The 21,199-nt window shown below is 46.2% G+C and overlaps 1 protein-coding gene across 1 annotated transcript; it reads left to right on the top strand.

Moving 5' to 3' along the window:
- The first annotated feature begins 1,944 nt into the window (after positions 1 to 1,944).
- Positions 1,945 to 16,231, top strand: disp3 (dispatched RND transporter family member 3). The gene is made up of 21 exons (XM_052067694.1): positions 1,945 to 2,287; positions 4,808 to 5,609; positions 6,162 to 6,381; positions 6,464 to 6,600; positions 6,866 to 7,000; positions 7,092 to 7,252; positions 7,358 to 7,497; positions 7,760 to 7,851; positions 7,938 to 8,102; positions 9,314 to 9,475; positions 9,560 to 9,712; positions 10,354 to 10,490; positions 11,329 to 11,498; positions 11,607 to 11,737; positions 11,808 to 11,992; positions 12,089 to 12,215; positions 13,258 to 13,403; positions 13,480 to 13,639; positions 13,698 to 13,811; positions 13,896 to 14,068; positions 15,421 to 16,231. Exons 2-21 carry the CDS (start codon positions 4,817 to 4,819, stop codon positions 15,784 to 15,786), a joined length of 3,867 nt encoding a protein of 1,288 aa, XP_051923654.1. The 5' UTR covers positions 1,945 to 2,287; positions 4,808 to 4,816; the 3' UTR covers positions 15,787 to 16,231.
- Positions 16,232 to 21,199: the final 4,968 nt, after the last annotated feature.

Raw genomic sequence — 21,199 nt, 5'->3', positions numbered from 1 at the left:
ACTTTATTGACGACGAATATACACGAGCACACACACACATATATGCACACGCGCTTAGCGAATCTTTTCATGTGTCCACTTGAAAGTGTTTTGGCACCACATTGTCAAAAATAAATACTTTAGTACTCGTACTCATACATCTATTCATACTGCATTTTCCCAAAAGTGCTTCACGTCACAGTCGCTTATAAGAAAATATACTCGAGTTCGTACTGTGCATCTCGACGGCTGTAATTCGGTCGCAGGCACAAAGCTTTTGTCGAAGAGTTCTGAAAGTGCTGTCTATTAGTTAACAACAATAATTATAATAATATCTTGAATTAAAATTCCAACGGGCGCCCCGGTAGTCCAGTGGTTAGCACGTCGGCTTCACAGTGCAGAGGTACCGGGTTCGATTCCAGCTCCGGCCTCCCTGTGTGGAGTTTGCATGTTCTCCCCGGGCCTGCGTGGGTTTTCTCCGGGTGCTCCGGTTTCCTCCCACATTCCAAAAATATGCATGGCAGGCTGATTGAACACTCTGAATTGTCCCTAGGTGTGAGTGGGAGTGCAAATGGTTGTTCGTCTATGTGTGCCCTGCGATTGGCTGGCAACCGATTCAGGGTGTCCCCCGCCTACTGCCCGGAGACAGCTGGGATAGGCTCCAGCACCCCCCGCGACCCTAGTGAGGATCAAGTGGGTCGGAAGATGAATGAATGAATGAATGAATAAAATTCCAACGATTGAAAAATAATTCCGACCCGTCAGAGAACCGTTATTGATATTTATGAGGTTAATTTGAGGTAGTCAATCTTAACTTTGAACTCATTCACTGTCTATCCAGTTAAAATGAATTTTTGACATATGTAGCTGTCAATGGCAGTTACGCTTTAAATAATAGAAACTATACTTATACAATGTATATTAGATTTGTATATTGGGTGGCATGGTGGTTGGCTGGTTAGCACGTCGGCCTCTCAGTGTCGAGGTGCAGAGTTCGATCCCACCCCGTCCCTTCCTGTGTGGAGTTTCTATGTTCTCCCTGTGCCTGCGGGTACTCCGGTTTCCTCCCACATTCCAAAAACATGCACGGCAGGCTGATTGAACACTCCAAAATGTCCCTCGGTTTGAGTGTGAGCCCGGATGGTTGTTCGTCTATGTGTGCCCTGAGATTGGCTGGCACCCAGTTCAGGGTGTCTCCTGCCTACTGCCCGATGACAGCTGGGATAGGCTCCAACCAAATGAACTGTTTTGAACAGCTCTACGGTGACACAAAATTTAAAATTGCCAGTGACTCAATTTCAACCAAATAGCTGAGTCAGAACACCCTGCTGTATAAAATTAAATGTGCTAATTTTTTGATGAACACTTTGGCCTGCTATGCTACTGTATTTGGGGGTTGCTTCTATGTTTTCAAACATTTTTCCAGGTGGGGCTCCTCTGTTAAAAAAAATGGAGAACCACTGATGGAGATGATAAATAACATTACACTCAATGTCAAGCAGATCCGCGGGAGGGAAGGCTGAGAAGTGAGCTGATGGATAGTTTGCTTATGTGGAGTCATTAATGTTAGATGAGAGGCCCTGCAGGGTAAGGCAGAGCCAAGACAAGTAACACACACACACACACACACACACCGTGAAATGAACCGCTTGCTAATAAACTCGTATTCCACATAATTATGCCCAACTGCCTGCACTTTTGTTTCCCACTGTAGCCAATCATTCTGATTTTATAAGCGCGCCTTCGCTTCAACCACGACCTGACTGGATGGTACCAACTCGGCCAAAATACCAAGGGGTGGGGGGGTTGTAGGGTGCTCTCCTATTACATCCCCCACTAAACAGCCCATCTTCACCCTCTTTGATCAGGTGAATCTGGTTGTGAAGATTTTTTTTTTTCTGCATTCCCATCATATTCTTGTTTGCTCTCTGCTGGCAGTGTGTACATAAATGATTTGGTACACTCCTTGCCTGCCTTCCACTCAGAACAAAGCCACGAGAGAGAAAGAGAGAGAGAGAGAGAGAGGAGGGGAGAAATGTCTCGCTGACTCTGTCGCCCGGACGACCAGCGGCGACGAGAGGAGAGCGGCGAGAAACGCCAGTGCAAAAAAATGCAAAACATAGGGAAAGCCAAATATTTTTCTTGTAGGAGTTGGAGTGTTGGTGGCTATGCTTGATGACTCATGACTATAAGCGTCACCTTTCAGGAGAAGCAGGAGGGGATGATACCCCAAAGCGCACATTGCGTGTGGACCCAGAAGGCCTGAACGGACCCCGAGTTCCCCCTCGCCCCCTCCCATCAGCCTCATGTAAGTGCTGCTTGGCTAACATTAAATCCTTTTTGTGTGACATGTTAAGGAGATTTCCTACTTGGACTCAACATAAAGCTTCTTATATGAGAATTGTGAGAGGTGTCCTGAGTAGAAATAGGCACAAAATGAAAAATAACAGCCAAGTACAAACAGGTGCGAGTGAAGGCAAGTAAAGGTCACGAGCATTGACAAAAGGTCGTCGGTGTGAACTCTCACTTTATTGTTGCAGCGTAGCCAAAGAATGGCATGAAGGATTTTCAACGTCTAAATGGTCAGCTAAAATATAGTTCTTCATTTTTATGTACATCGGAGCATCTTTCCCTGTTTAAATGAATGGAAATGCCATTAATCTGTTCCAGCTCCACAAAACCATAATTTTTTTTTGAGCATTTTTAGTACAAATAGAAACCTGCAGTTTTGCACTTTGTAAAGAAACGTACTGTAAAAACATTGTTAAATGGAATGTCATAAAACAACATATTTGAGGATTTTTAAAGTTATGTTCCCAATTTTTAACACTTTGGAATCGGTTAATGAATTGGGTCAATGGCAAATTTTAATCAGAGATGACTGGGAAAAAAAAAAAGTAAAATGTTGACCAGTGTAATTTGTAAAAGTAACAGATCCACATGGTTGGGCAATAGTATCGATGTGGGGAAAAGTAGGAAATTGACCAAATTTGGATGCAGGGGGTTTCTGTCCAACACTGCCAAAAATGTTTATTTAAAAATAGATATTTTTCCTCCTCTATTGTTTTTATGGGCTATGGATCTGAAATAGCCTACAATACGGTAGTGTGTAGTTACAGTATATACGTTTTGTATATATTTTATCACATGGTTAAAAAAAACAGTACATTTAAAAACCACTAAAGAAAGCCAACCTCCGTTTTTCATCCAAAAGCGATTTTTGGTGGTTTATCCCCTATAATGTAATAATTTTTGAGGGTTAAAAAATATATATATACGGTACATATTTTTATGTGTCTATTGGCCGGCATGTGGCGGCCCGGTAGTCCAGTGGTTAGCACGTCGGCTTCACAGTGCAGAGGTACCGGGTTCGATTCCAGCTCCGGCCTCCCTGTGTGGAGTTTGCATGTTCTCCCCGGGCCTGCGTGGGTTTTCTCCGGGTGCTCCGGTTTCCTCCCACATTCCAAAAATATGCATGGCAGGCTGATTGAACACTCTAAATTGTCCCTAGGTGTGAGTGTGAGCGTGGATGGTTGTTGCCCTGCGATTGGCTGGCAACCGATTCAGGGTGTCCCCCGCCTACTGCCCGGAGACGGCTGGGATGGGCTCCAGCACCCCCCGCGACCCTAGTGAGGATCAAGCGGTACGGAAGATGAATGAATGAATGGCCGGCATGTGCTGCTGGCATAGACACGATAGAAAATAGATGGACATCTGTCTCATGAAAATCATAGGCATGTAGATTACTCGTATAAATAGAGGCATCGGAGACAGAACGACTTTTTATTTTTTTTTGCCCACACATACACAGCTTGTAAATGGACTTTGTGTTGCTAACGCGTGCTGAGAAATGGAAGTGTTGAACAATGATGGCAGGCGCTAAACACAAGCTAGTTAAGCCAGCGGGCACGTTGCTTTGCAGACCTCGGCGCCTTCTTATCTCTGTTCGCAGCTTCACGACAAAGCGACAGCACTCCTACGAGTCTGCGCGATGGCACTGTCGCAATGTGCCTCTCGGGCTTTTTAATCTGTCATGTCTTCTTGTCACTTTTGATGTTGGAGTGCAAGAAGACGAACAGCTCGTCCTGTCATTGCAAAAGCAGAGAACATGGATTTTCTTTCAACAGATGATGCGGCGACGCTTGCGTGTGTGTGATCATCCGTCTTCCCTTTATTTTTTTATCGTCTTGTACATCTTCACTCTTGGCTTGTCATCATTTAGCACGATCACGCCTTTAGGCTAATCCCAGACACTCAAAGTAATCCTAATAGCATCGTCGCATCGGTCTGATTGGAAGAATTTGGGAAAGAAAAAAAAAATCAACAAATCGAGCAAGCACTTTGGTGTCGTTCATTGAGGCATGTCGATTTGAGCTGACGATTAGGCTGACTCCATTGCCGCTCGCAATGCTCACGGTTGAATTTAGTCGCGAATCATATGAAAAAGTGACACGCTCTACTGCTTAGGGCAACATTACATTGTCCTATGATATCGTATTATATAATGAACTCTTTCACTCCCAAAGACGTTTATATACGTCTTTTCAGACTTGGTCCAGAATTGGCTGCTACTGAATGAGTTCAAAAGGTTTCCCTCCATGTACCACCTCAAAACGATTAACCCCGCCCCGAGTACCACCATCATGACCAATATTAAAATACACAAGGGTAGTGGGCCTTCGTGTTCATAATCAAGGTTTTTATGATTGGGCGCAGCAGATAATGTATCGGAAAACGTTTTTATGTCCTCTTCATCAGCCGAACATCCCTGACGATTTTGCGTGCAATCGCATTTGACTTTTTACTTGACTTTGTTGATCCCTTCCAGACAACAAGGATGGACGCGGACGACGAGGCGCTGTTGTTTCACACAACCCGGGGAGTAGAGGAGGAGGAAGAGCAGGTGGAGGTGGCGACGGTTGGAGGTTTGAGGCACGCGGTGATAGGCGGGCCGTGGAGGCTTGTGGCCTGGGTCTACACGCGGCCCTGGGCCAGCGGGGCCGTCCTCGGGGGGTTTCTGGTCCTGCCCTGCGCCTTGTTTGCCTTCATGCTCCTCTACTGGCCGCCTCTGGACATCGACCTCTCCTACGGTGCCTTCGAAGTGCACAGTCACTTCTCTGCCGAGCGTTTCGACGCCCTCGCCGTTGCGTTGAAGACCCAGCTGGGCTCCTGGGACAGACGCAAGAGGGACTCGGAGGGCGGCGAGGCCGAGGCTCTGGGGGAGCAACCGAAGGAGAACCCGGTCAACAACGGGACACTTGACGACGCCCCCGAGACGGCTGCGGGCCATCAAGCGTCAGCCCGCCGCGGACGGCGCTCGACCCCCGACTACTACCTCCAGAGTCAGGCCTTGTGGAGGATCGAGCTGGTGTTCGTGGCTCAGGGCGAGGGCGACGGCAACATCTTCACTCCCGAGCGCCTGCGCACCATCCACGAGGTGGAGCGTCTCCTCATGCGGCACCCGCAATTCCCTCAGTTTTGCTGGAAGCCCGTGGAGGTGCTGAAGGACCTCCCGCTGGGGCCCTTGTACTGCTCCCCGCCCAGCTCGCTCCTGTCATACCTCTACCCCAGCGAGCGAGGTGGGAAGATCTACTACGACGGCATGGGTCCAGATCTGGCCGACATACAAGGTGAGCACACGGTAGCATCAAACGCCACCTTAACGCCTCTTTACCGCCACGATAGAAATCGCAGGTTTTATATTTGGAGAATAGAACAACATATAGGATGTGAAAGTTTGGGCGACGGGGCGCTCGACTGGTAAGCACGTCCGCCGCAGAGGCGCGGGCTTCCTTGCCTTCCTGTCAGGAGTTTGCATGTTCTTTCCCCGTGCCTGCGTGGGTTTTCTCCGGGTATTCCGGTTTCCTCCCACATTCCAGGCTGATTGAACACTCTGAATTGTGGTGCTCGACTGGTAAGCACGTCCGCCGCAGAGGCGCGGGCTTCCTTGCCTTCCTGTCAGGAGTTGGCATGTTCTTCCCCGGGCCTGCGTGGGTTTTCTCCGGGTATTCCGGTTTCCTCCCACATTCCAGGCTGATTGAACACTCCAAATTGTCCCTGGGTGTGAGTGTGAACGCAGATGGTTGTTTCTGTGTACCCTGCGATTAGCCGGCAACCGGTTCAGGGTCCCTCCCCGCCTGGAAACCTGACTGCCCCAAAGTCCACCTTACTTGTCCCTGCAGGTTCGTTGAGTCTGGCCATCACCCACCCTCAGTTCTACTGGTACGTGGATGAGAGTCTCTCCCCCGATCACCTCTCCTCCTCCCTCCTGCGAAGCGAAATCCACTTCGGCGCCCCTCTCCCATCCTACTACTCCGTGCAGGACCGAGCCGACGAGCAGAGGAGCCACTTCAAGGACTTTGCGGTGCAGTATGCCGAAATCCTGGCCAAGCAATCCACCAGGTCTGACCAAGTCTTGTCATCGGGTTGACAGCGGTGCAAGTCGTAACCTGCTCTCCGTCTTGGCCGTCTTTGCTGATGTCAGCCAAGTGAAGGTTCTCTACGGGGGAACGGAGCTGTTTGACCATGAAGTGAGGCACACCTTCAGGAACGATATGATGCTGGCAGTCATCAGCGGGGTCTGCATTAGCGTGCTGGTCTACGTCCTGACCTCTTTCTCTGGTACCATTGATAGTCATGCTCGTATATCAAAACCGTTTGCGGTCGGGCGATTCATCGATTTGAAGTATTCATTAGAATTAATCGACCCCGCGCCGTCGGCTGTTCTACGTGCCCCCCCCCCCTTGTAAATGGCTTCCACTGAATTTATAAAAAGCGCGATGTCTTGTTTGATGTTTTTAGCGACTTTTCCAACCCCGTTCGTGATTGTACGTATGAATGTCGTTTTTTTTTTCTTCCCCCCATCCCCCCCCCACACCCCACGCAGCCTTTTTGACCTTCTTCGGGTTGGCCAGCATCGGTGTGAGTTGCCTGATGGCTCTTTTCTTGTACCACGTGGCGTTCGGCGTCAGGTACCTCGGGATTCTCAACGGAGTGGCCGCCTTCGTCATTATCGGAATCGGTAGGGGAAATAAATGCAATTTGGAACTGGCTGGGAGTTGGAGGGGGGGGGAGAGGCAAATGATAGCCATTTTCTTTGCTTCTTCGCTCAGGGGTGGATGATGTGTTTGTGTTCATCAACACCTTCAGACAGGCGGCCCATCTCGGCCATCCGCGGCGGCGTATGGTCTACACCGTCAAGACGGCCGGCCGAGCCACTTTCTTCACCTCCTTCACCACGGCGGCCGCCTACGCCGCCAACGCCCTCTCCGAGGTCGTCACAGATCAAGCGTCCGATTTCCGGTCTCGTCTCGTTGCATGAATAGAAAGTGTTTTTTTTTTCCCCGCAAAGTGAACGTTTCAAGGTTCTTTGACGCAGATCCCAGCGGTGCGCGACTTTGGCCTGTTCATGGCCCTCATTGTCAGCTGCTGCTGGCTTTGGGTTTGCATCCTGATGCCGGCCGCCTTGTGTATCTGGACGCGGAGCGTGGAGCCGCACGAGAACGACGAGTTCCGCTGGTGAGCGAATTGCGTTTGCGCAAGGCAACGGATGCGTCACTCGTGTCATGAGATGTTTTGGATTTTCTTTTCTGGAAAAGTTTATGATCCATTTCATTACCGGTAGTTGAACTACAGTCGTGCTTTGACTTATGATTTGATTTGTTTCATGACCAAGCTTGTACTGCAAAAAAAAAAATTTGCATCTTTAAAAAAAAAAAAAAAAGACAGCAATCTGTAGATCGAATCCCCTCCGCTGTCTCGCTCCCTCTTTCCTCACAAGCTGCAAATCGTTTGGGGGCTTGTCACCGAGCCACGGCCCTCTGTCGGACGACGACGACGACGTGGCCCTGCTGTCGCTGGAAACTGAGCCAGGTGAGATTACTATCCGGCACGGACTCGTAAACGGCCGCTCGTGGACACGTCCGCAACTGCCCTTTGTCGTCTGCATCCGGCGCCAGATCTCCTAGAGGCAGACAGCGACGCGGCCGTTCTTTCCCTGTCGGTGGAGGCACCGCTGAACCCCGCAGGGCACCGGCACCAAGGTGTGGTTAGCGCAAAACTCCAGCGGGCCCTCCAGCGTTTCGTGGTCCGGCCAGCTGTGGAAAGGAGGAAAACTGTTCTAGGTAAGGCCGTCACGGAGTGAACTGGGCTGGAAATTTCCAAGGAGCGCGCTGACCATTTCTACGTTCCAAAAACATTTCTCCGCATGATTTCCGAGCTATAAATATTTTACCAAGGTTGTCTTACCTTCACCTGTGCGAGTCTACATGAGAAAAAGAGCTGGAGGGAACTGCGGGGGTGGCGGAAGGGCTTTTGCTCGTCGACAGACATGAACCAGCCAAAACTTGCACTTTGGTGGCTCATTTTATTCTGTTTCACGGTTGAATATTTAACGTGTTGACTTTTTACGACAAAATTTGGACAAAAAAGTAAAAGTGTTGGAGAACAGGCGTGTATGGGGTATTTGCGACACCAGCATGATAAATATGGAAAAAGAACAAGAACAATTTCAGGGTCCGGCTGATTTCAGCGGATGATGTTAAAATGCTTTTCAAATCAGCAATATTTTGGATACATTTTAATGATTTTAAAAAAAATGAAATACAACATAATAATAATAATAATTAGGGCGGCCCGGTAGTCCAGTGGTTAGCGCGTCGGCTTCACAGTGCAGAGGTACCGGGTTCGATTCCAGCTCCGGCCTCCCTGTGTGGAGTTTGCATGTTCTCCCCGGGCCTGCGTGGGTTTTCTCCGGGTGCTCCGGTTTCCTCCCACATTCCAAAAACATGCGTGGCAGGCTGATTGAACACTCTAAATTGTCCCTAGGTGTGAGTGTGAGCGTGGATGGTTGTTCGTCTATGTGTGCCCTGCGATTGGCTGGCGACCGATTCAGGGTGTCCCCCGCCTACTGCCCGGAGACGGCTGGGATGGGCTCCAGCACCCCCCGCGACCCTAGTGAGGATCAAGCGGTACGGAAGATGAATGAATGAATGAATGAACGGTGTTTGTTGTTTTTTGTCTTTCTTCTTTCTACCTACATTCTTGCTGCTGGGGGCAAATAAAGGATATCTTATCTTAAGACAAAAAATGTAATTCTGACAAATATCAAAATAAGCCAAAAATGAAAAAAAAAATCCATGTGGGTCGATGCCTAATTAATGTGGAAGTGCACTATCAAATATTTCCCCCCGCCCCCCCCCAAAAAAAATCAACAGCTGTTAAACATTTTATGCATTCTTATGTATGCTTAGTACACCAGTGATGCTTTGAGCAAATACTAAGTCGAACCGTACTTGTATTTTGCACGTAACTGTTCACCCTGATTGTCACCCAGGCGTCTTCCTCGTCCTCTTGCTGGTGTCCGCGGGCTGTTGCTGCCTGCTGAGGCCAGCCTCCCGCGCCCCCTTACTCTTCCGCCAGGACACCAACCTCCAGACTCTTCTGGCTCTCAGGAGCAACCTCAGCAGTCAAGGTATCTCCTGCCCCATGTGCTCAGGTAAGGCCGCATCAGCTGCTCCAAACCAGAAATTCCTTCAAATTAAAAAACAAAACAAAAAACCAAGCACCATGTATTCTTCAGGGGTGTTCATGGAGAAGCCGCACTCTTTGTCCCGTCACGCGTCCTCGTCAACATTCGGGATGTCCGCGCATGAGCCGTCCAACAGCGCAGCAGCAGCCGCCTCAATGGCGCCTCCAAACGCAGCACAGCAAAATGCGACCAGCAACCAAACAGGTAAAATGGGTGCGAAAGAAGGAAGGGAAGACATCCGATCCAAAACAGGCCCAATACAGACTTGCAAATTTGACATTATTTTTTTTTTTCAACAAATGTATTGCCTCAACAAAAGATGAAATAATCTTTATGCAATGAATGTTGTGACAAAATGAGTTTTTTTTTTTTCTAAAAATGTGGCTGTGGGTTTGTAGGAAGGTAAGAAGGCAGGCGAGTGCCTATGACAGTGGATATAAAAAGTCTACACACCCCTGTCTGTTTTTTTGTGATGTAAATAAAATTGGAACGAGATAAATTATTTCAAAACTTTCCCACCATTTATGTGAATTATACCTTATAATATATCACTCCATTTAAAAACAGCGACAGCAAAAAAGACATCTTTTTTTCAAGAAGAGGAAAAACTGATATGTGGTTGCACAAGTGTGCACACCCTCTTTTAACTAGGTATGCGGCTCTGGTAGAATAAAAAAAATTGCATTCAAATTCAAGTTAACATTCTACGGGAGCCAGATCTCACCTCTGATCAACCCCTAATAAAGTTCAGCTGTTCTAGCAAACATTTTCTTGAGCTACCAAGCCATAGATGACGAGACGATCCTGTGTCAATGCATTACTGAGCCCTCCCTTTATTTTTGTAGGCTCCTTACTCACGGTCTTCATATCAAAGTTGGAGGCGAGAAGCTCGGACAGCGTTTACCGCTTCTCCCTTAACGCCAGTACTCCTTCCCCGTGGACACTGTGCAGCACAGAGCGCGAGCAGGTGTCTTCATTTCAGGTAGGCACACGTGCCATAGATGGTGGCTAAGGAAACTAGCGTCAACTTTGCGGTAATGTTACACCTTTAACCCTTAGGTCCTTCGAAACAAAAAAACCCTAAGTTACACGTTTTACAATTTTGGAAATGATGTATGTTACAAAATGTATACATTTTTTGTTTTCAAACACTCAAAATGTTCAGAGGCATCTGTGCTATCCGTACATATATAGATTTTATTAGTTATTTGGGATTTTTTATTCTTTATTTTTTGCAAAAGGAAAAAAAAAATTGTGTCTGGAGGTCCCAACCAAGCCCTACTAACAATCCCGACCGGACGTGTTCATGTAAAATGCATTGGTTTGAAGCCCCCTGCAAAAAAGGCAAACTCGTTTGCCTCTGGCGCCACATAAAAGTTGCACAATTGGAATGACCTCAACCCAACAATGTGGCATGCATACGTCTGTCCAAACGAAAACAAAGCGATTGACGTAAAAATCGCGCGAAATGCATGTTTACACGTTAGGTTTACGATGCATTCAAAAATATGAATTATAATGGGTCTCTATGGTGCAAAATATGTAAATTGTGAAGTTTACGGAATCAAAACCTTTTTTATTATTGCTGCAATGCCTGAGAATTATCAGCCGGTGACGTCATGAAATTTCGGCCATTTTAGAACCCCCTCATACGTTTCAGCTCTCTTGTGTTTTTCCGAATGCCTTTGCCTTTGATTCAAAGACATAATTTTGCATTTATCGCAAACGGTGGACTACGAGGGTTAAGCAGGCACCCCCCCCCGCCCCCCTCGGTGTGTCTTTGAACAGAAGTTGTCGTCTTATTTCTCGTATGTGGACAGGCCTTCAATCATCCGTGGCTCAACTACACCAAAAGAATGACGGTGTGCGTCTCCCACGACTACTACCCGTATCCTGGCTGGATGATCACGTCTGGATCCTGTGACCGCCGCCACAGCTGGATGCCTGAATTTTTATTTTATGTGGCGGCATCGGCGCAGCAGCACAGCAGGTAAAGGCATTTAATCAGGCTCTGTCAAGTACATTTCAGTTGTATTTAACTTTTTAGCACGTGACATTTGCACCGGATCTGTTTCAAGTTTCAATTTTGAATTGATAGGAAACTGCATTTTGCCCAGCACAAACTGCGGCCTCATCCGACCCGCGTGTGCGTCAGCCCGCCCGGCTGCGGCGTCAGCGGCACCCCCGACGGACCCACGCGGGGAACCTTTTACGCTCCTCTTCCCAGAGGTGAGACCGAGGCGCAACTGACACGCCGCAAGTTGTCCGCCTGACGATTTCTTGTGCGCTGCCATTCAAGATTCCGCCTCCGCGGCGCCCGAGAAAGCATCCAAGATGTTTGGCTTCAACCCGTGCGCGGGCGGCGCCTGCGGCCGGCCGGCCGTGCGTCCTCTGGTCGACACGGGCGCCATGGTCTTCGTGGTCTTTGGCATCTTGGGAGTTAATCGGACGCAGCGTCGAGGCAATCATGTCATTGGAGACATTGTGAGGCTCCTGCGCCTTCATCGCGTGTCAAGTCAACAGAATTCTGTGAAATCAAGCTGCTCTTTATTTTCTCCCCCGCCCCCCACCCCCGAATAGGGCAACGTCATATTGGATCCCGACTTTGACATTTTCCAGGAAATGGGACACTTGTGCAAGATTTGCAAAGCCGTGAGTGCAAATAAACAACTCGTGAAGCCCGGAGGAGCGCAGTGCTTGCCTTCAGGTAACATCCGACGAGAAATTGCTTGCCTGATTTGTTGCCAAAGCTTTATAAATAACGTCTACATCACAGGTGTCAAACTCAAGGGCCGGGGGGCCAGATTGGGCCCGCCACATCATTTTATGTGGCCCGCCAAAGCAAATCAAAGATGTCAGCTTTCATGATGCTTGCTAAAGTCTCTCCCAAAATTTCTCAAATTCTCATTTGTAATAAATAAGAGGGTGGCCCGGTAGTCCAGTGGTTAGCACGTCGGCTTCACAGTGCAGAGGTACCGGGTTCGATTCCAGCTACGGCCTCCCAGTGTGGAGTTTGCATGTTCTCCCCGGGCCTGCGTGGGTTTCCTCCGGGTGCTCCGGTTTCCTCCCACATTCCAAAAAACATGCGTGGCAGGCTGATTGAACACTCTAAATTGTCCCTAGGTGTGAGTGTGAGTGCGAATGGTTGTTCGTTTCTGTGTGCCCTGCGATTGGCTGGCAACCGATTCAGGGTGTCCCCCGCCTACTGCCCGGAGACAGCTGGGATAGGCTCCAGCACCCCCCGCGACCCTAGTGAGGATCAAGCGGTTAGGAAGATGAATGAATGAATGAATGAATGAATAATAAATAAGAGTGATACTGGAAGCATTTTCTTTTCACCAAACTCCTCACAGTAAATTTAACGTGAATAAACCGTTATTTTTTACTTCATATATATGATTTCAGTCATAATGGCGGTAGAGGGGAAACTGTAATTAAAATCTGGCCCGCGCTAAAAAATGAGTTTGACACCCCGATCTACTAGATGAGGCCTTTTTTTTTAATCACCAGTTCACAAAAACGACCATAACGACGTCTTTTGACATACACACTTATGACTATAACACACACACGAGGTGCAATGATTCATCAACAACTAATCAATTATGCTTGATTATCGAATACTCATTTGGAGACCTTCAAATTGTCCAAGTCGTTTGTCCAAGAATGCAGTTTCTCAACAGAAAATGTTCTCTGTAAATGATGAAATAATGATCATAAAAAGTATCATATGTTTGCTTTGTGATGAGGTCACAAGTTGTCCTCCGTCCTGCCTCTGCTGCATCCGGAATGTCACGCTCTGCCCGAGCCCAACCTGCTCCCGGGCCAGCTCTCCCACGGGGCGGTGGGAACACACGCCGGGAAGGTCCGATGGATCTCCATGGCCTTTGAGTCGGTGAGTCCGCCTTCCGGCCGCTCGGCGCTTCTGGTTCATCCGTCGCCCTTCAGTCCCCCCAGTCCTCTCGTTCCAGACCACGTACAAGGGCAAGTCCTCCTTCCAGACCTACTCCGACTTCTTGCGGTGGGAGACCTTCATCCAGGAGCAACTCTCGGCTCTTCCGCCGTCTTCGGCCTTGAGGCGAGGCTTTCAGACCTGTGAGCACTGGAAGCAGATCTTCATGGAGATCATAGGTACGGCCGCGGTCTAGGTTTCTGCGTCATGAAGCAACCTAACGGGAGTGTGTTATAGGTGTTGAGAGCGCCCTCTGGAGTCTGCTGCTGTCCCTGCTTATCTGCGTGGCCGCCGTCTCGGTTTTTACCGCTCATCTTTTCCTACTGCTTCCAGTCCTCGTCACCATCCTGGGTACCGTCATGAACCTTTCAGGACATTGAAAGCTCCTCAGGCCCGCTTGGGCCACAACGGTGCCACCGTGTGGTCTTTTGTCAGGAGTGATCTGCGTGGTGGGCGCGGCCATGTACTGGTTGGGCTGGGAGTTGGGAGCGGTGGAGGCCATTTCTCTGTCCATCCTGGTGGGATCATCCGTGGATTACTGTCTGCACCTGGTGGAAGGGTACATGCTGGCCGGGGAGACGACACCTCCGGCTGCGGGGCTCGGCTGCGTAAGCCTGGATCGTCTTATCTTGCTTCAGGCGTCATGCCCGTCGACTCTACCCATTTACCTACTTATCTACGTCGCCATCGTTCGTCCGCATATTCTTTGCATACTATATGGTCCATAGTTAACTACTTATTATCCTTCCACCCATCTTTCCGATGTACCTCCAGACCTATTTAGCGATCGTGCATCCACCAGTGTTTCCCATGTTCAGTACCTACACACCTCCATTTTTTTAGCTACAGCTGTAGATACCAATCACCCAACGTTCTTACGTACATATACACCTCTATTACAGTAATCTATCCATCAAACATTCATTTTCTCAAGTATCAACATACCTATACAGGATCCATCCACCATTAATTCCAGATTTACCTTCATACCCGTCTAGGTCATTCATTCATTCATCTTCCGAGCCGCTTGATCCTCACTAGGGTCGCGGGGGTGCTGGAGCCTATCCCAGCTGTCTTCGGGCAGTAGGCGGGGGACACCCTGAATCGGTTGCCAGCCAATCACAGGGCACACATAGACGAACAACCATCCATGCTCACACTCACACCTAGGGACAATTTAGAGTGTTCATTCAGCCTGCCGCGCATGTTTTTGGGACGTGGGAGGAAACCGGAGCACCCGGAGAAAACCCACGCAGGCCCGGGGAGAACATGCAAACTCCACACAGGGAGGCCGGAGCTGGAATCGAACCCGGTACCTCTGCACTGTGAAGCCGACGTGCTAACCACTGGACTACCGGGCCGCCCTCTACTTAAGATGATTATTTTTATTCATTCATTCATCTTCCGAGCCGCTTGATCCTCACCAGGGTCGCGGGGGGTGCTGGAGCCTATCCCAGCTGTCTTCGGGCAGTAGGCGGGGGACACCCTGAATCGGTTGCCAGCCAATCGCAGGGCACACAGAGACGAACAACCATCCACGCCCAAACTCACACCAAGGGACAATTTAGAGTGTTCAATCAGCCAGCCACGCATATTTTTGGAATGTGGGAGGAAACCGGAGCACCCGGAGAAAACCCACGCAGGCCCGGGGAGAACATGCAAACTCCACACAGGGAGGCCGGAGTTGGAATCGATCACGGTACCTCTGCACTGTGAAGCCGACGTGCTAACCACTGGACTACCGGGTTGCCCCGTCTAGGTCATCCATTACTCATTTCCTTGTGTTCCTACATACAGTTCATGTTTCGCTATCTCGCTTGAGGTGCAGCAGCTTCACCAAGTTCATCAGACATGGAAGAAAAACGGCTAAAAGTTTGTGCGGTGCCTTTGAAGGAGGCGAGTTCGACATGAAATGAGGCCCAAATCACCATGTGGCATTCACGTCGCCTTTTGTTGGCAGGAGGCTGCGGCTCGGAGGCAGAGACGCAGCGTGGAGGCAGTCAACCATGTGGGTGTTGCCATAGTGTCCAGCGCTGTTACCACGGTGATCTCCACGCTCCCCCTCTTCTTCTGTGTCATCGTGCCTTTCGCCAAGTTCGGCCAAATCGTGGCCATTAACACCGCCGTCTCCATTTTGTTCACCTTGACCGTGACCGTGGCCACGCTGGCCAGCGTGGCGCCTGCCGACTTCAGCCGGACGCCCGGCGGCGTGCTGAAAGCCGCCGCTGCTGCGCTGGCGTTGGCGAGCGCCGGCGGGGCCTCGTGGTGGGCGTTGGGCCGCGCGGGTTTGCCGGCGACCTGGCTGGCTGACGGTGTGCATACGTGATGATGTCATCGAGCAGTGAGTCTTCTTCAAGTACAGATGAGTTGGATTTAAATTTCAGATTGAATCTTTACTTGTTCATTCATATACATGCTTTATTGAACTTTTATGTGCCGTACGTTTTAATGATTCGTTTAGTTTCTTTTTTTTTTGTCGTTATTGAAGGCAGTGTTTGTGCTCTAAATGCTTTATGTGACTATGGCTTTTCATAATGTTAAATGTACTTTTTAGGGATGAAATCCTTGCCTTGTTTTTTGACACACACTTAGGCCTACTAGGCTACTGTATTTTATGATGTTGGTACCTGGAGAGCAGTGATGCGTCTTTATTTTTAAGTGCTGCTTTGTGTCAAAAGTTTGAGAACCACTGTCACAGAGGACTTCTCATACGAACACTTGTTTGCACTCAGATCAGCTTTAAGTACAGGTTCCACCCCCACGCCCCCCCCCCCCCCAAAAAAAACAGGCTTGAATGCCTTATTTGTGGAACAATATCAATGTTTTTTTTTCCCGATAAACAGCTGAGAAAACTTTTCCTTTGCCAGTTTCTACCAAATGTTATGGAAGAGGAAACCATTATAGTTGTTGGTGCAAATCCAGAAAAGGGAGAAAAGGTTCTGTTCTCGTTTGGCAATGTAAGGGTTGCCATGGCAACAAAAGATTCCTTTCTCACTATGAGCGTTGTAATTTTGGATTGGTTCCGCTGTTTTGTCAGATGTTGTATTTTTTTTTACATAATTGGAACAATAACCGACCGCTGCATTTTGTTGCTGGAAATTAAATGTCATTCAATTAAAAATTAATTTCAAACCAGTCAGCAAAATTGGTCTGGCCCAGCTCTGGGGCAGACACGGCAGTACACTCGGCCCACATACCTCAATGAGTGACGTTCCTGCAGTGGCCCACGTCTGGCATCCATGATGTGGGCCGCATTCGGCCCAGATCTGAGCCGCATTGTAAAACCATATCTGGCCCTACTACGGCCCAACGCTGGGCCGGAACAGGTTCCTGATATGAGCCTGAATTCAAGCTCAACTAAGCCACATCTTTCATGAGCCATATTTGACCCACATTAAAAAAAAGTCTCAAAAACAACTGTTAGAAAAATATGTTTATTGTCATAATTTGTGAACCTCACATATAACAACAAAGTGTATGCAGAAAATTTGTGAAGATTGCACGACTGCCTGTGTCCCATGTGTTGTGTTGTGCTATTTTTGTTATTTTGACTTCAAAATGGCGCCGCGATAGTGGCTGCCTTTCTACCAGCTCCTATATTTTGTTGTTCTACTTCTTCCTTTAATTACATTGCTGCTATGAATTGGGAATTTCTCCATTGCGAGACTAATAAAAGTTTTCTGAATAACTGAAACTGAATTGTACAATCTGAATTTGAAACGGTGGACATTTTTTTCGGCTAAAAACGCCTTACTAAACATTGTCGTTTTTTTCTGTCAAAAACGCCTTACTATACATGGTCATTTTTTCGGCTAAAAACGCCTTACTATACATGGTCGTTTTGTTCGGTCAAAAATGCCTTACTATACATGGTCATTTTTTCGGCTAAAAACGCCTTACTATACATGGTCGTTTTGTTCGGTCAAAAATGCCTTACTATACATGGTCATTTTTTTCGGCTAAAAACGCCTTACTAAACATTGTCGTTTTTTTCTGTCAAAAACGCCTACCTATACATGGTCATTTTTTTCGGCTAAAACGCCTTACTAAACATTGTCATTTTTTTCGGCTAAAAACTTCTTACTAAACATTGTCGTTTTTTCTGTCAAAAACGCCTTACTAAACATTGTCGTTTTTTTCTGTCAAAAACACCTTACTATACATGGTCATTTTTTTTCGGTCAAAAACGCCTTACTAAACATGGTCGTTTTGTTCGGCTAAAAACGCCATACTATACATGGTCATTTTTTTCGGATAAAAACGCCTTACTATATACATGGTCATTTTTTTTCGGTCAAAAACGCCTTACTAAACATGGTCGTTTTGTTCGGTCAAAAACGCCTTACTAAACATTGTCGTTTTGTTCGGCTATCAATTTCGTCGAAAAACGCCTTACTATACATGGTCTTTTTTTTCGGCTAAAAAGGCCTTACTATACATGGTCGTTTTTTTCGTCGAAAAACGCCTTACTATACATGGTCGTTTTGTTCGGTCAAAAACGCCTTACTAAACACGGTCATTTTTTTTCCGGCTAAAAACGCCTTACTATACATGGTCGTTTTGTTCGGCTAAAAACGCCTTACTATACATGGTCGTTTTGTTCGGTCAAAAACGCCTTACTAAACATGCTAATTTTTTTTGGCTAAAGACGCCTTACTATACATGGTCATTTTTTTCGGCTAAAAACGCCTTACTAAACATTGTCGTTTTTTTCGGCTATAAATTTCGTTGAAAAACGCCTTACTATACATGGTCATTTTTTTCGGCTAAAAACGCCTTACTAAACATTGTCGTTTTTTTCGGCTATAAATTTCGTTGAAAAACGCCTTACTATACATGGTCATTTTTTTCGGCTAAAAACGCCTTACTATACATGGTCGTTTTGTTCGGTCAAAAATGCCTTACTAAACATTGTCGTTTTGTTCGGTCAAAAATGCCTTACTATATATGGTCATTTTTTTTTCAGCTAAAAACGCCTTACTAAACATGGTCATTTTTTTCGTCTAAAAACGCCTTACTATACATGGTCGTTTTGTTCGGTCAAAAATGCCTTACTATACATGGTCATTTTTTTCGGCTGAAAACTTCTTACTAAACATTGTCGTTTTTTTCGGCTATAAATTTCGTCAAAAAACGCCTTACTATACATGATCATTTTTTTCGGCTGAAAACGCCTTACTAAACATTGTCGTTTTTTCGGCTATAAATTTCGTTGAAAAACGCCTTACTATACATGGTCATTTTTTTTCGGTCAAAAACGCCTCACTAAACATGGTCGTTTTTTTTCGGCTAAAAACGCCTTACTAAACATGGTCATTTTTTTCGGCTAAAAACGCCTTACTATACATGGTTGTTTTGTTCGGTCAAAAACGCCTTACTATACATGGTCGTTTTGTTCAGTCAAAAACGCCTTACTAAACATTGTCGTTTTTTTTCGGCTATAAATTTCGTTGAAAAACGCCTTACTAGACATGATCATTTTTTTCGGCTGAAAACGCCTTACTAAACATTGTCGTTTTTTTCGGCTATAAATTTCGTCAAAAAACGCCTTACTATACATGGTCGTTTTGTTCGGTCAAAAATGCCTTACTATACATGGTCATTTTTTCGGCTAAAAACGCCTTACTATACATGGTCGTTTTGTTCGGTCAAAAATGCCTTACTATACATGGTCATTTTTTTCGGCTAAAAACGCCTTACTAAACATTGTCGTTTTTTTCTGTCAAAAACACCTACCTATACATGGTCATTTTTTTTGGCTAAAACGCCTTACTAAACATTGTCGTTTCTTTCGGCTATAAATTTCGTCGAAAAACGCCTTACTATACATGGTCATTTTTTTCGGCTAAAAACTTCTTACTAAACATTGTCGTTTTTTCTGTCAAAAACGCCTTACTAAACATTGTCGTTTTTTTCTGTCAAAAACACCTTACTATACATGGTCATTTTTTTCGGTCAAAAACGCCTTACTAAACATGGTCGTTTTGTTCGGCTAAAAACGCCATACTATACATGGTCATTTTTTTCGGATAAAAACGCCTTACTATACATGGTCGTTTTGTTCGGTCAAAAATGCCTTACTATACATGGTCATTTTTTTCGGCTGAAAACTTCTTACTAAACATTGTCGTTTTTTTCGGCTATAAATTTCGTCAAAAAACGCCTTACTATACATGGTCATTTTTTGGGCTAAAAACGCCTTACTAAACATGGTCGTTTTTTTCGGCTATAAATTTCGGTCAAAAACGCCTTACTATACATGGTCACTTTTTTCGGCTAAAAACGCCTTACTATACATGGTCGTTTTTTTCGGCTAAAAACGCCTTACTATACATGGTCATTTTTTTCGGCTAAAAAACGCCTTACTAAACATTGTCGTTTTGTTCGGTCAAAAACGCCTTACTATATATGGTCATTTTTTCCGGCTAAAAACGCCTTACTAAACATTGTCGTTTTTTCTGTCAAAAACGCCTTACTAAACATTGTCGTTTTGTTCGGTCAAAAACGCCTTACTATACATGGTCATTTTTTTCGGCTAAAAACGCCTTACTATACATGGTCATTTTTTTCGGCTAAAAAACGCCTTACTAAACATTGTCGTTTTGTTCGGTCAAAAACGCCTTACTATACATGGTCTTTTTTTTCGGCAAAAACGCCTTACTATACATGGTCGTTTTTCCGGTCAAAAACGCCTTACTATACATGGTCATTTTTTCGGCTAAAAACGCCTTACTAAACATTGTCGTTTTTTTCTGTCAAAAACGCCCTACCATACATGGTAATTTTTTTCGGCTAAAAACGCCTTACTATACATGGTCATTTTTTTCGGCTATAAATTTCGTTGAAAAACGCCCTACCATACATGGTCATTTTTTTCGGCTAAAAACGCCTTACTATACATGGTCGTTTTTTTCGGCTATAAATTTCGGTCAAAAACGCCTTACTATATATGGTCATTTTTTTTCGGTCAAAAACGCCTTACTAAACATGGTCATTTTGTTCGGTCAAAAACGCCTTACTAAACATTGTCGTTTTGTTCGGCTATAAATTTCGGCTAAAAACGCCTTACTATACATGGTCATTTTGTTCGGTCAAAAACGCCTTACTATACATTGTCGTTTTTTTCTGTCAAAAACGCCTTACTATACATGGTCGTGCCCACGAGAAACCCCTCCCAAAAGTGCGCTTGAAATGTTTTCGTTTTCTGCTGTCACATCTTTCGAGATTTGCTCACACATGGGGGCGGAGGGGATTGCATGTGTCCCTTTTCAGACCCTTCTCTTCACACTTGTCATTTATTTGTTTAAAAACATTCATTTTTGTGTGTTGTTATGTAACACTGCCGAGAACGGGTGGTGCCGGACGGCCTCTGCTTTTTTTGGATGACATCACTGGATGCAGCCTGGTGACAAATAAGACTTGTCATTTATGATTTTATATTTGTAATAGAAACTTTTCTACCATCTTCAAAATAATGGGACGCCCTCGTAAAACAGTAATCCAATATAAATGCAGAAGAAAGCGCCTTGAGCACCCGCATGTAATTCAACATAGCCCAAAGGCTACACATGAGACGGCGGCAGTTCTCGGGCTTATTGTATGTATTAACCGTTTACATTATTTCCGAAACGACTATAATAAATAGGCAGGCTCATTTGATTCTTGAGGAATACTTCATTGGAGCACAAAAAAAAAAACACATTTTTTTTTTCACCTGGAAAAGTGTAAAATCACGGACA

This window comes from Hippocampus zosterae, chromosome 6 (genome assembly GCF_025434085.1).
Source record: "Hippocampus zosterae strain Florida chromosome 6, ASM2543408v3, whole genome shotgun sequence".
NCBI lineage: Eukaryota > Metazoa > Chordata > Actinopteri > Syngnathiformes > Syngnathidae > Hippocampus > Hippocampus zosterae.
This window is presented reverse-complemented; position numbering and strand designations above follow the sequence as displayed.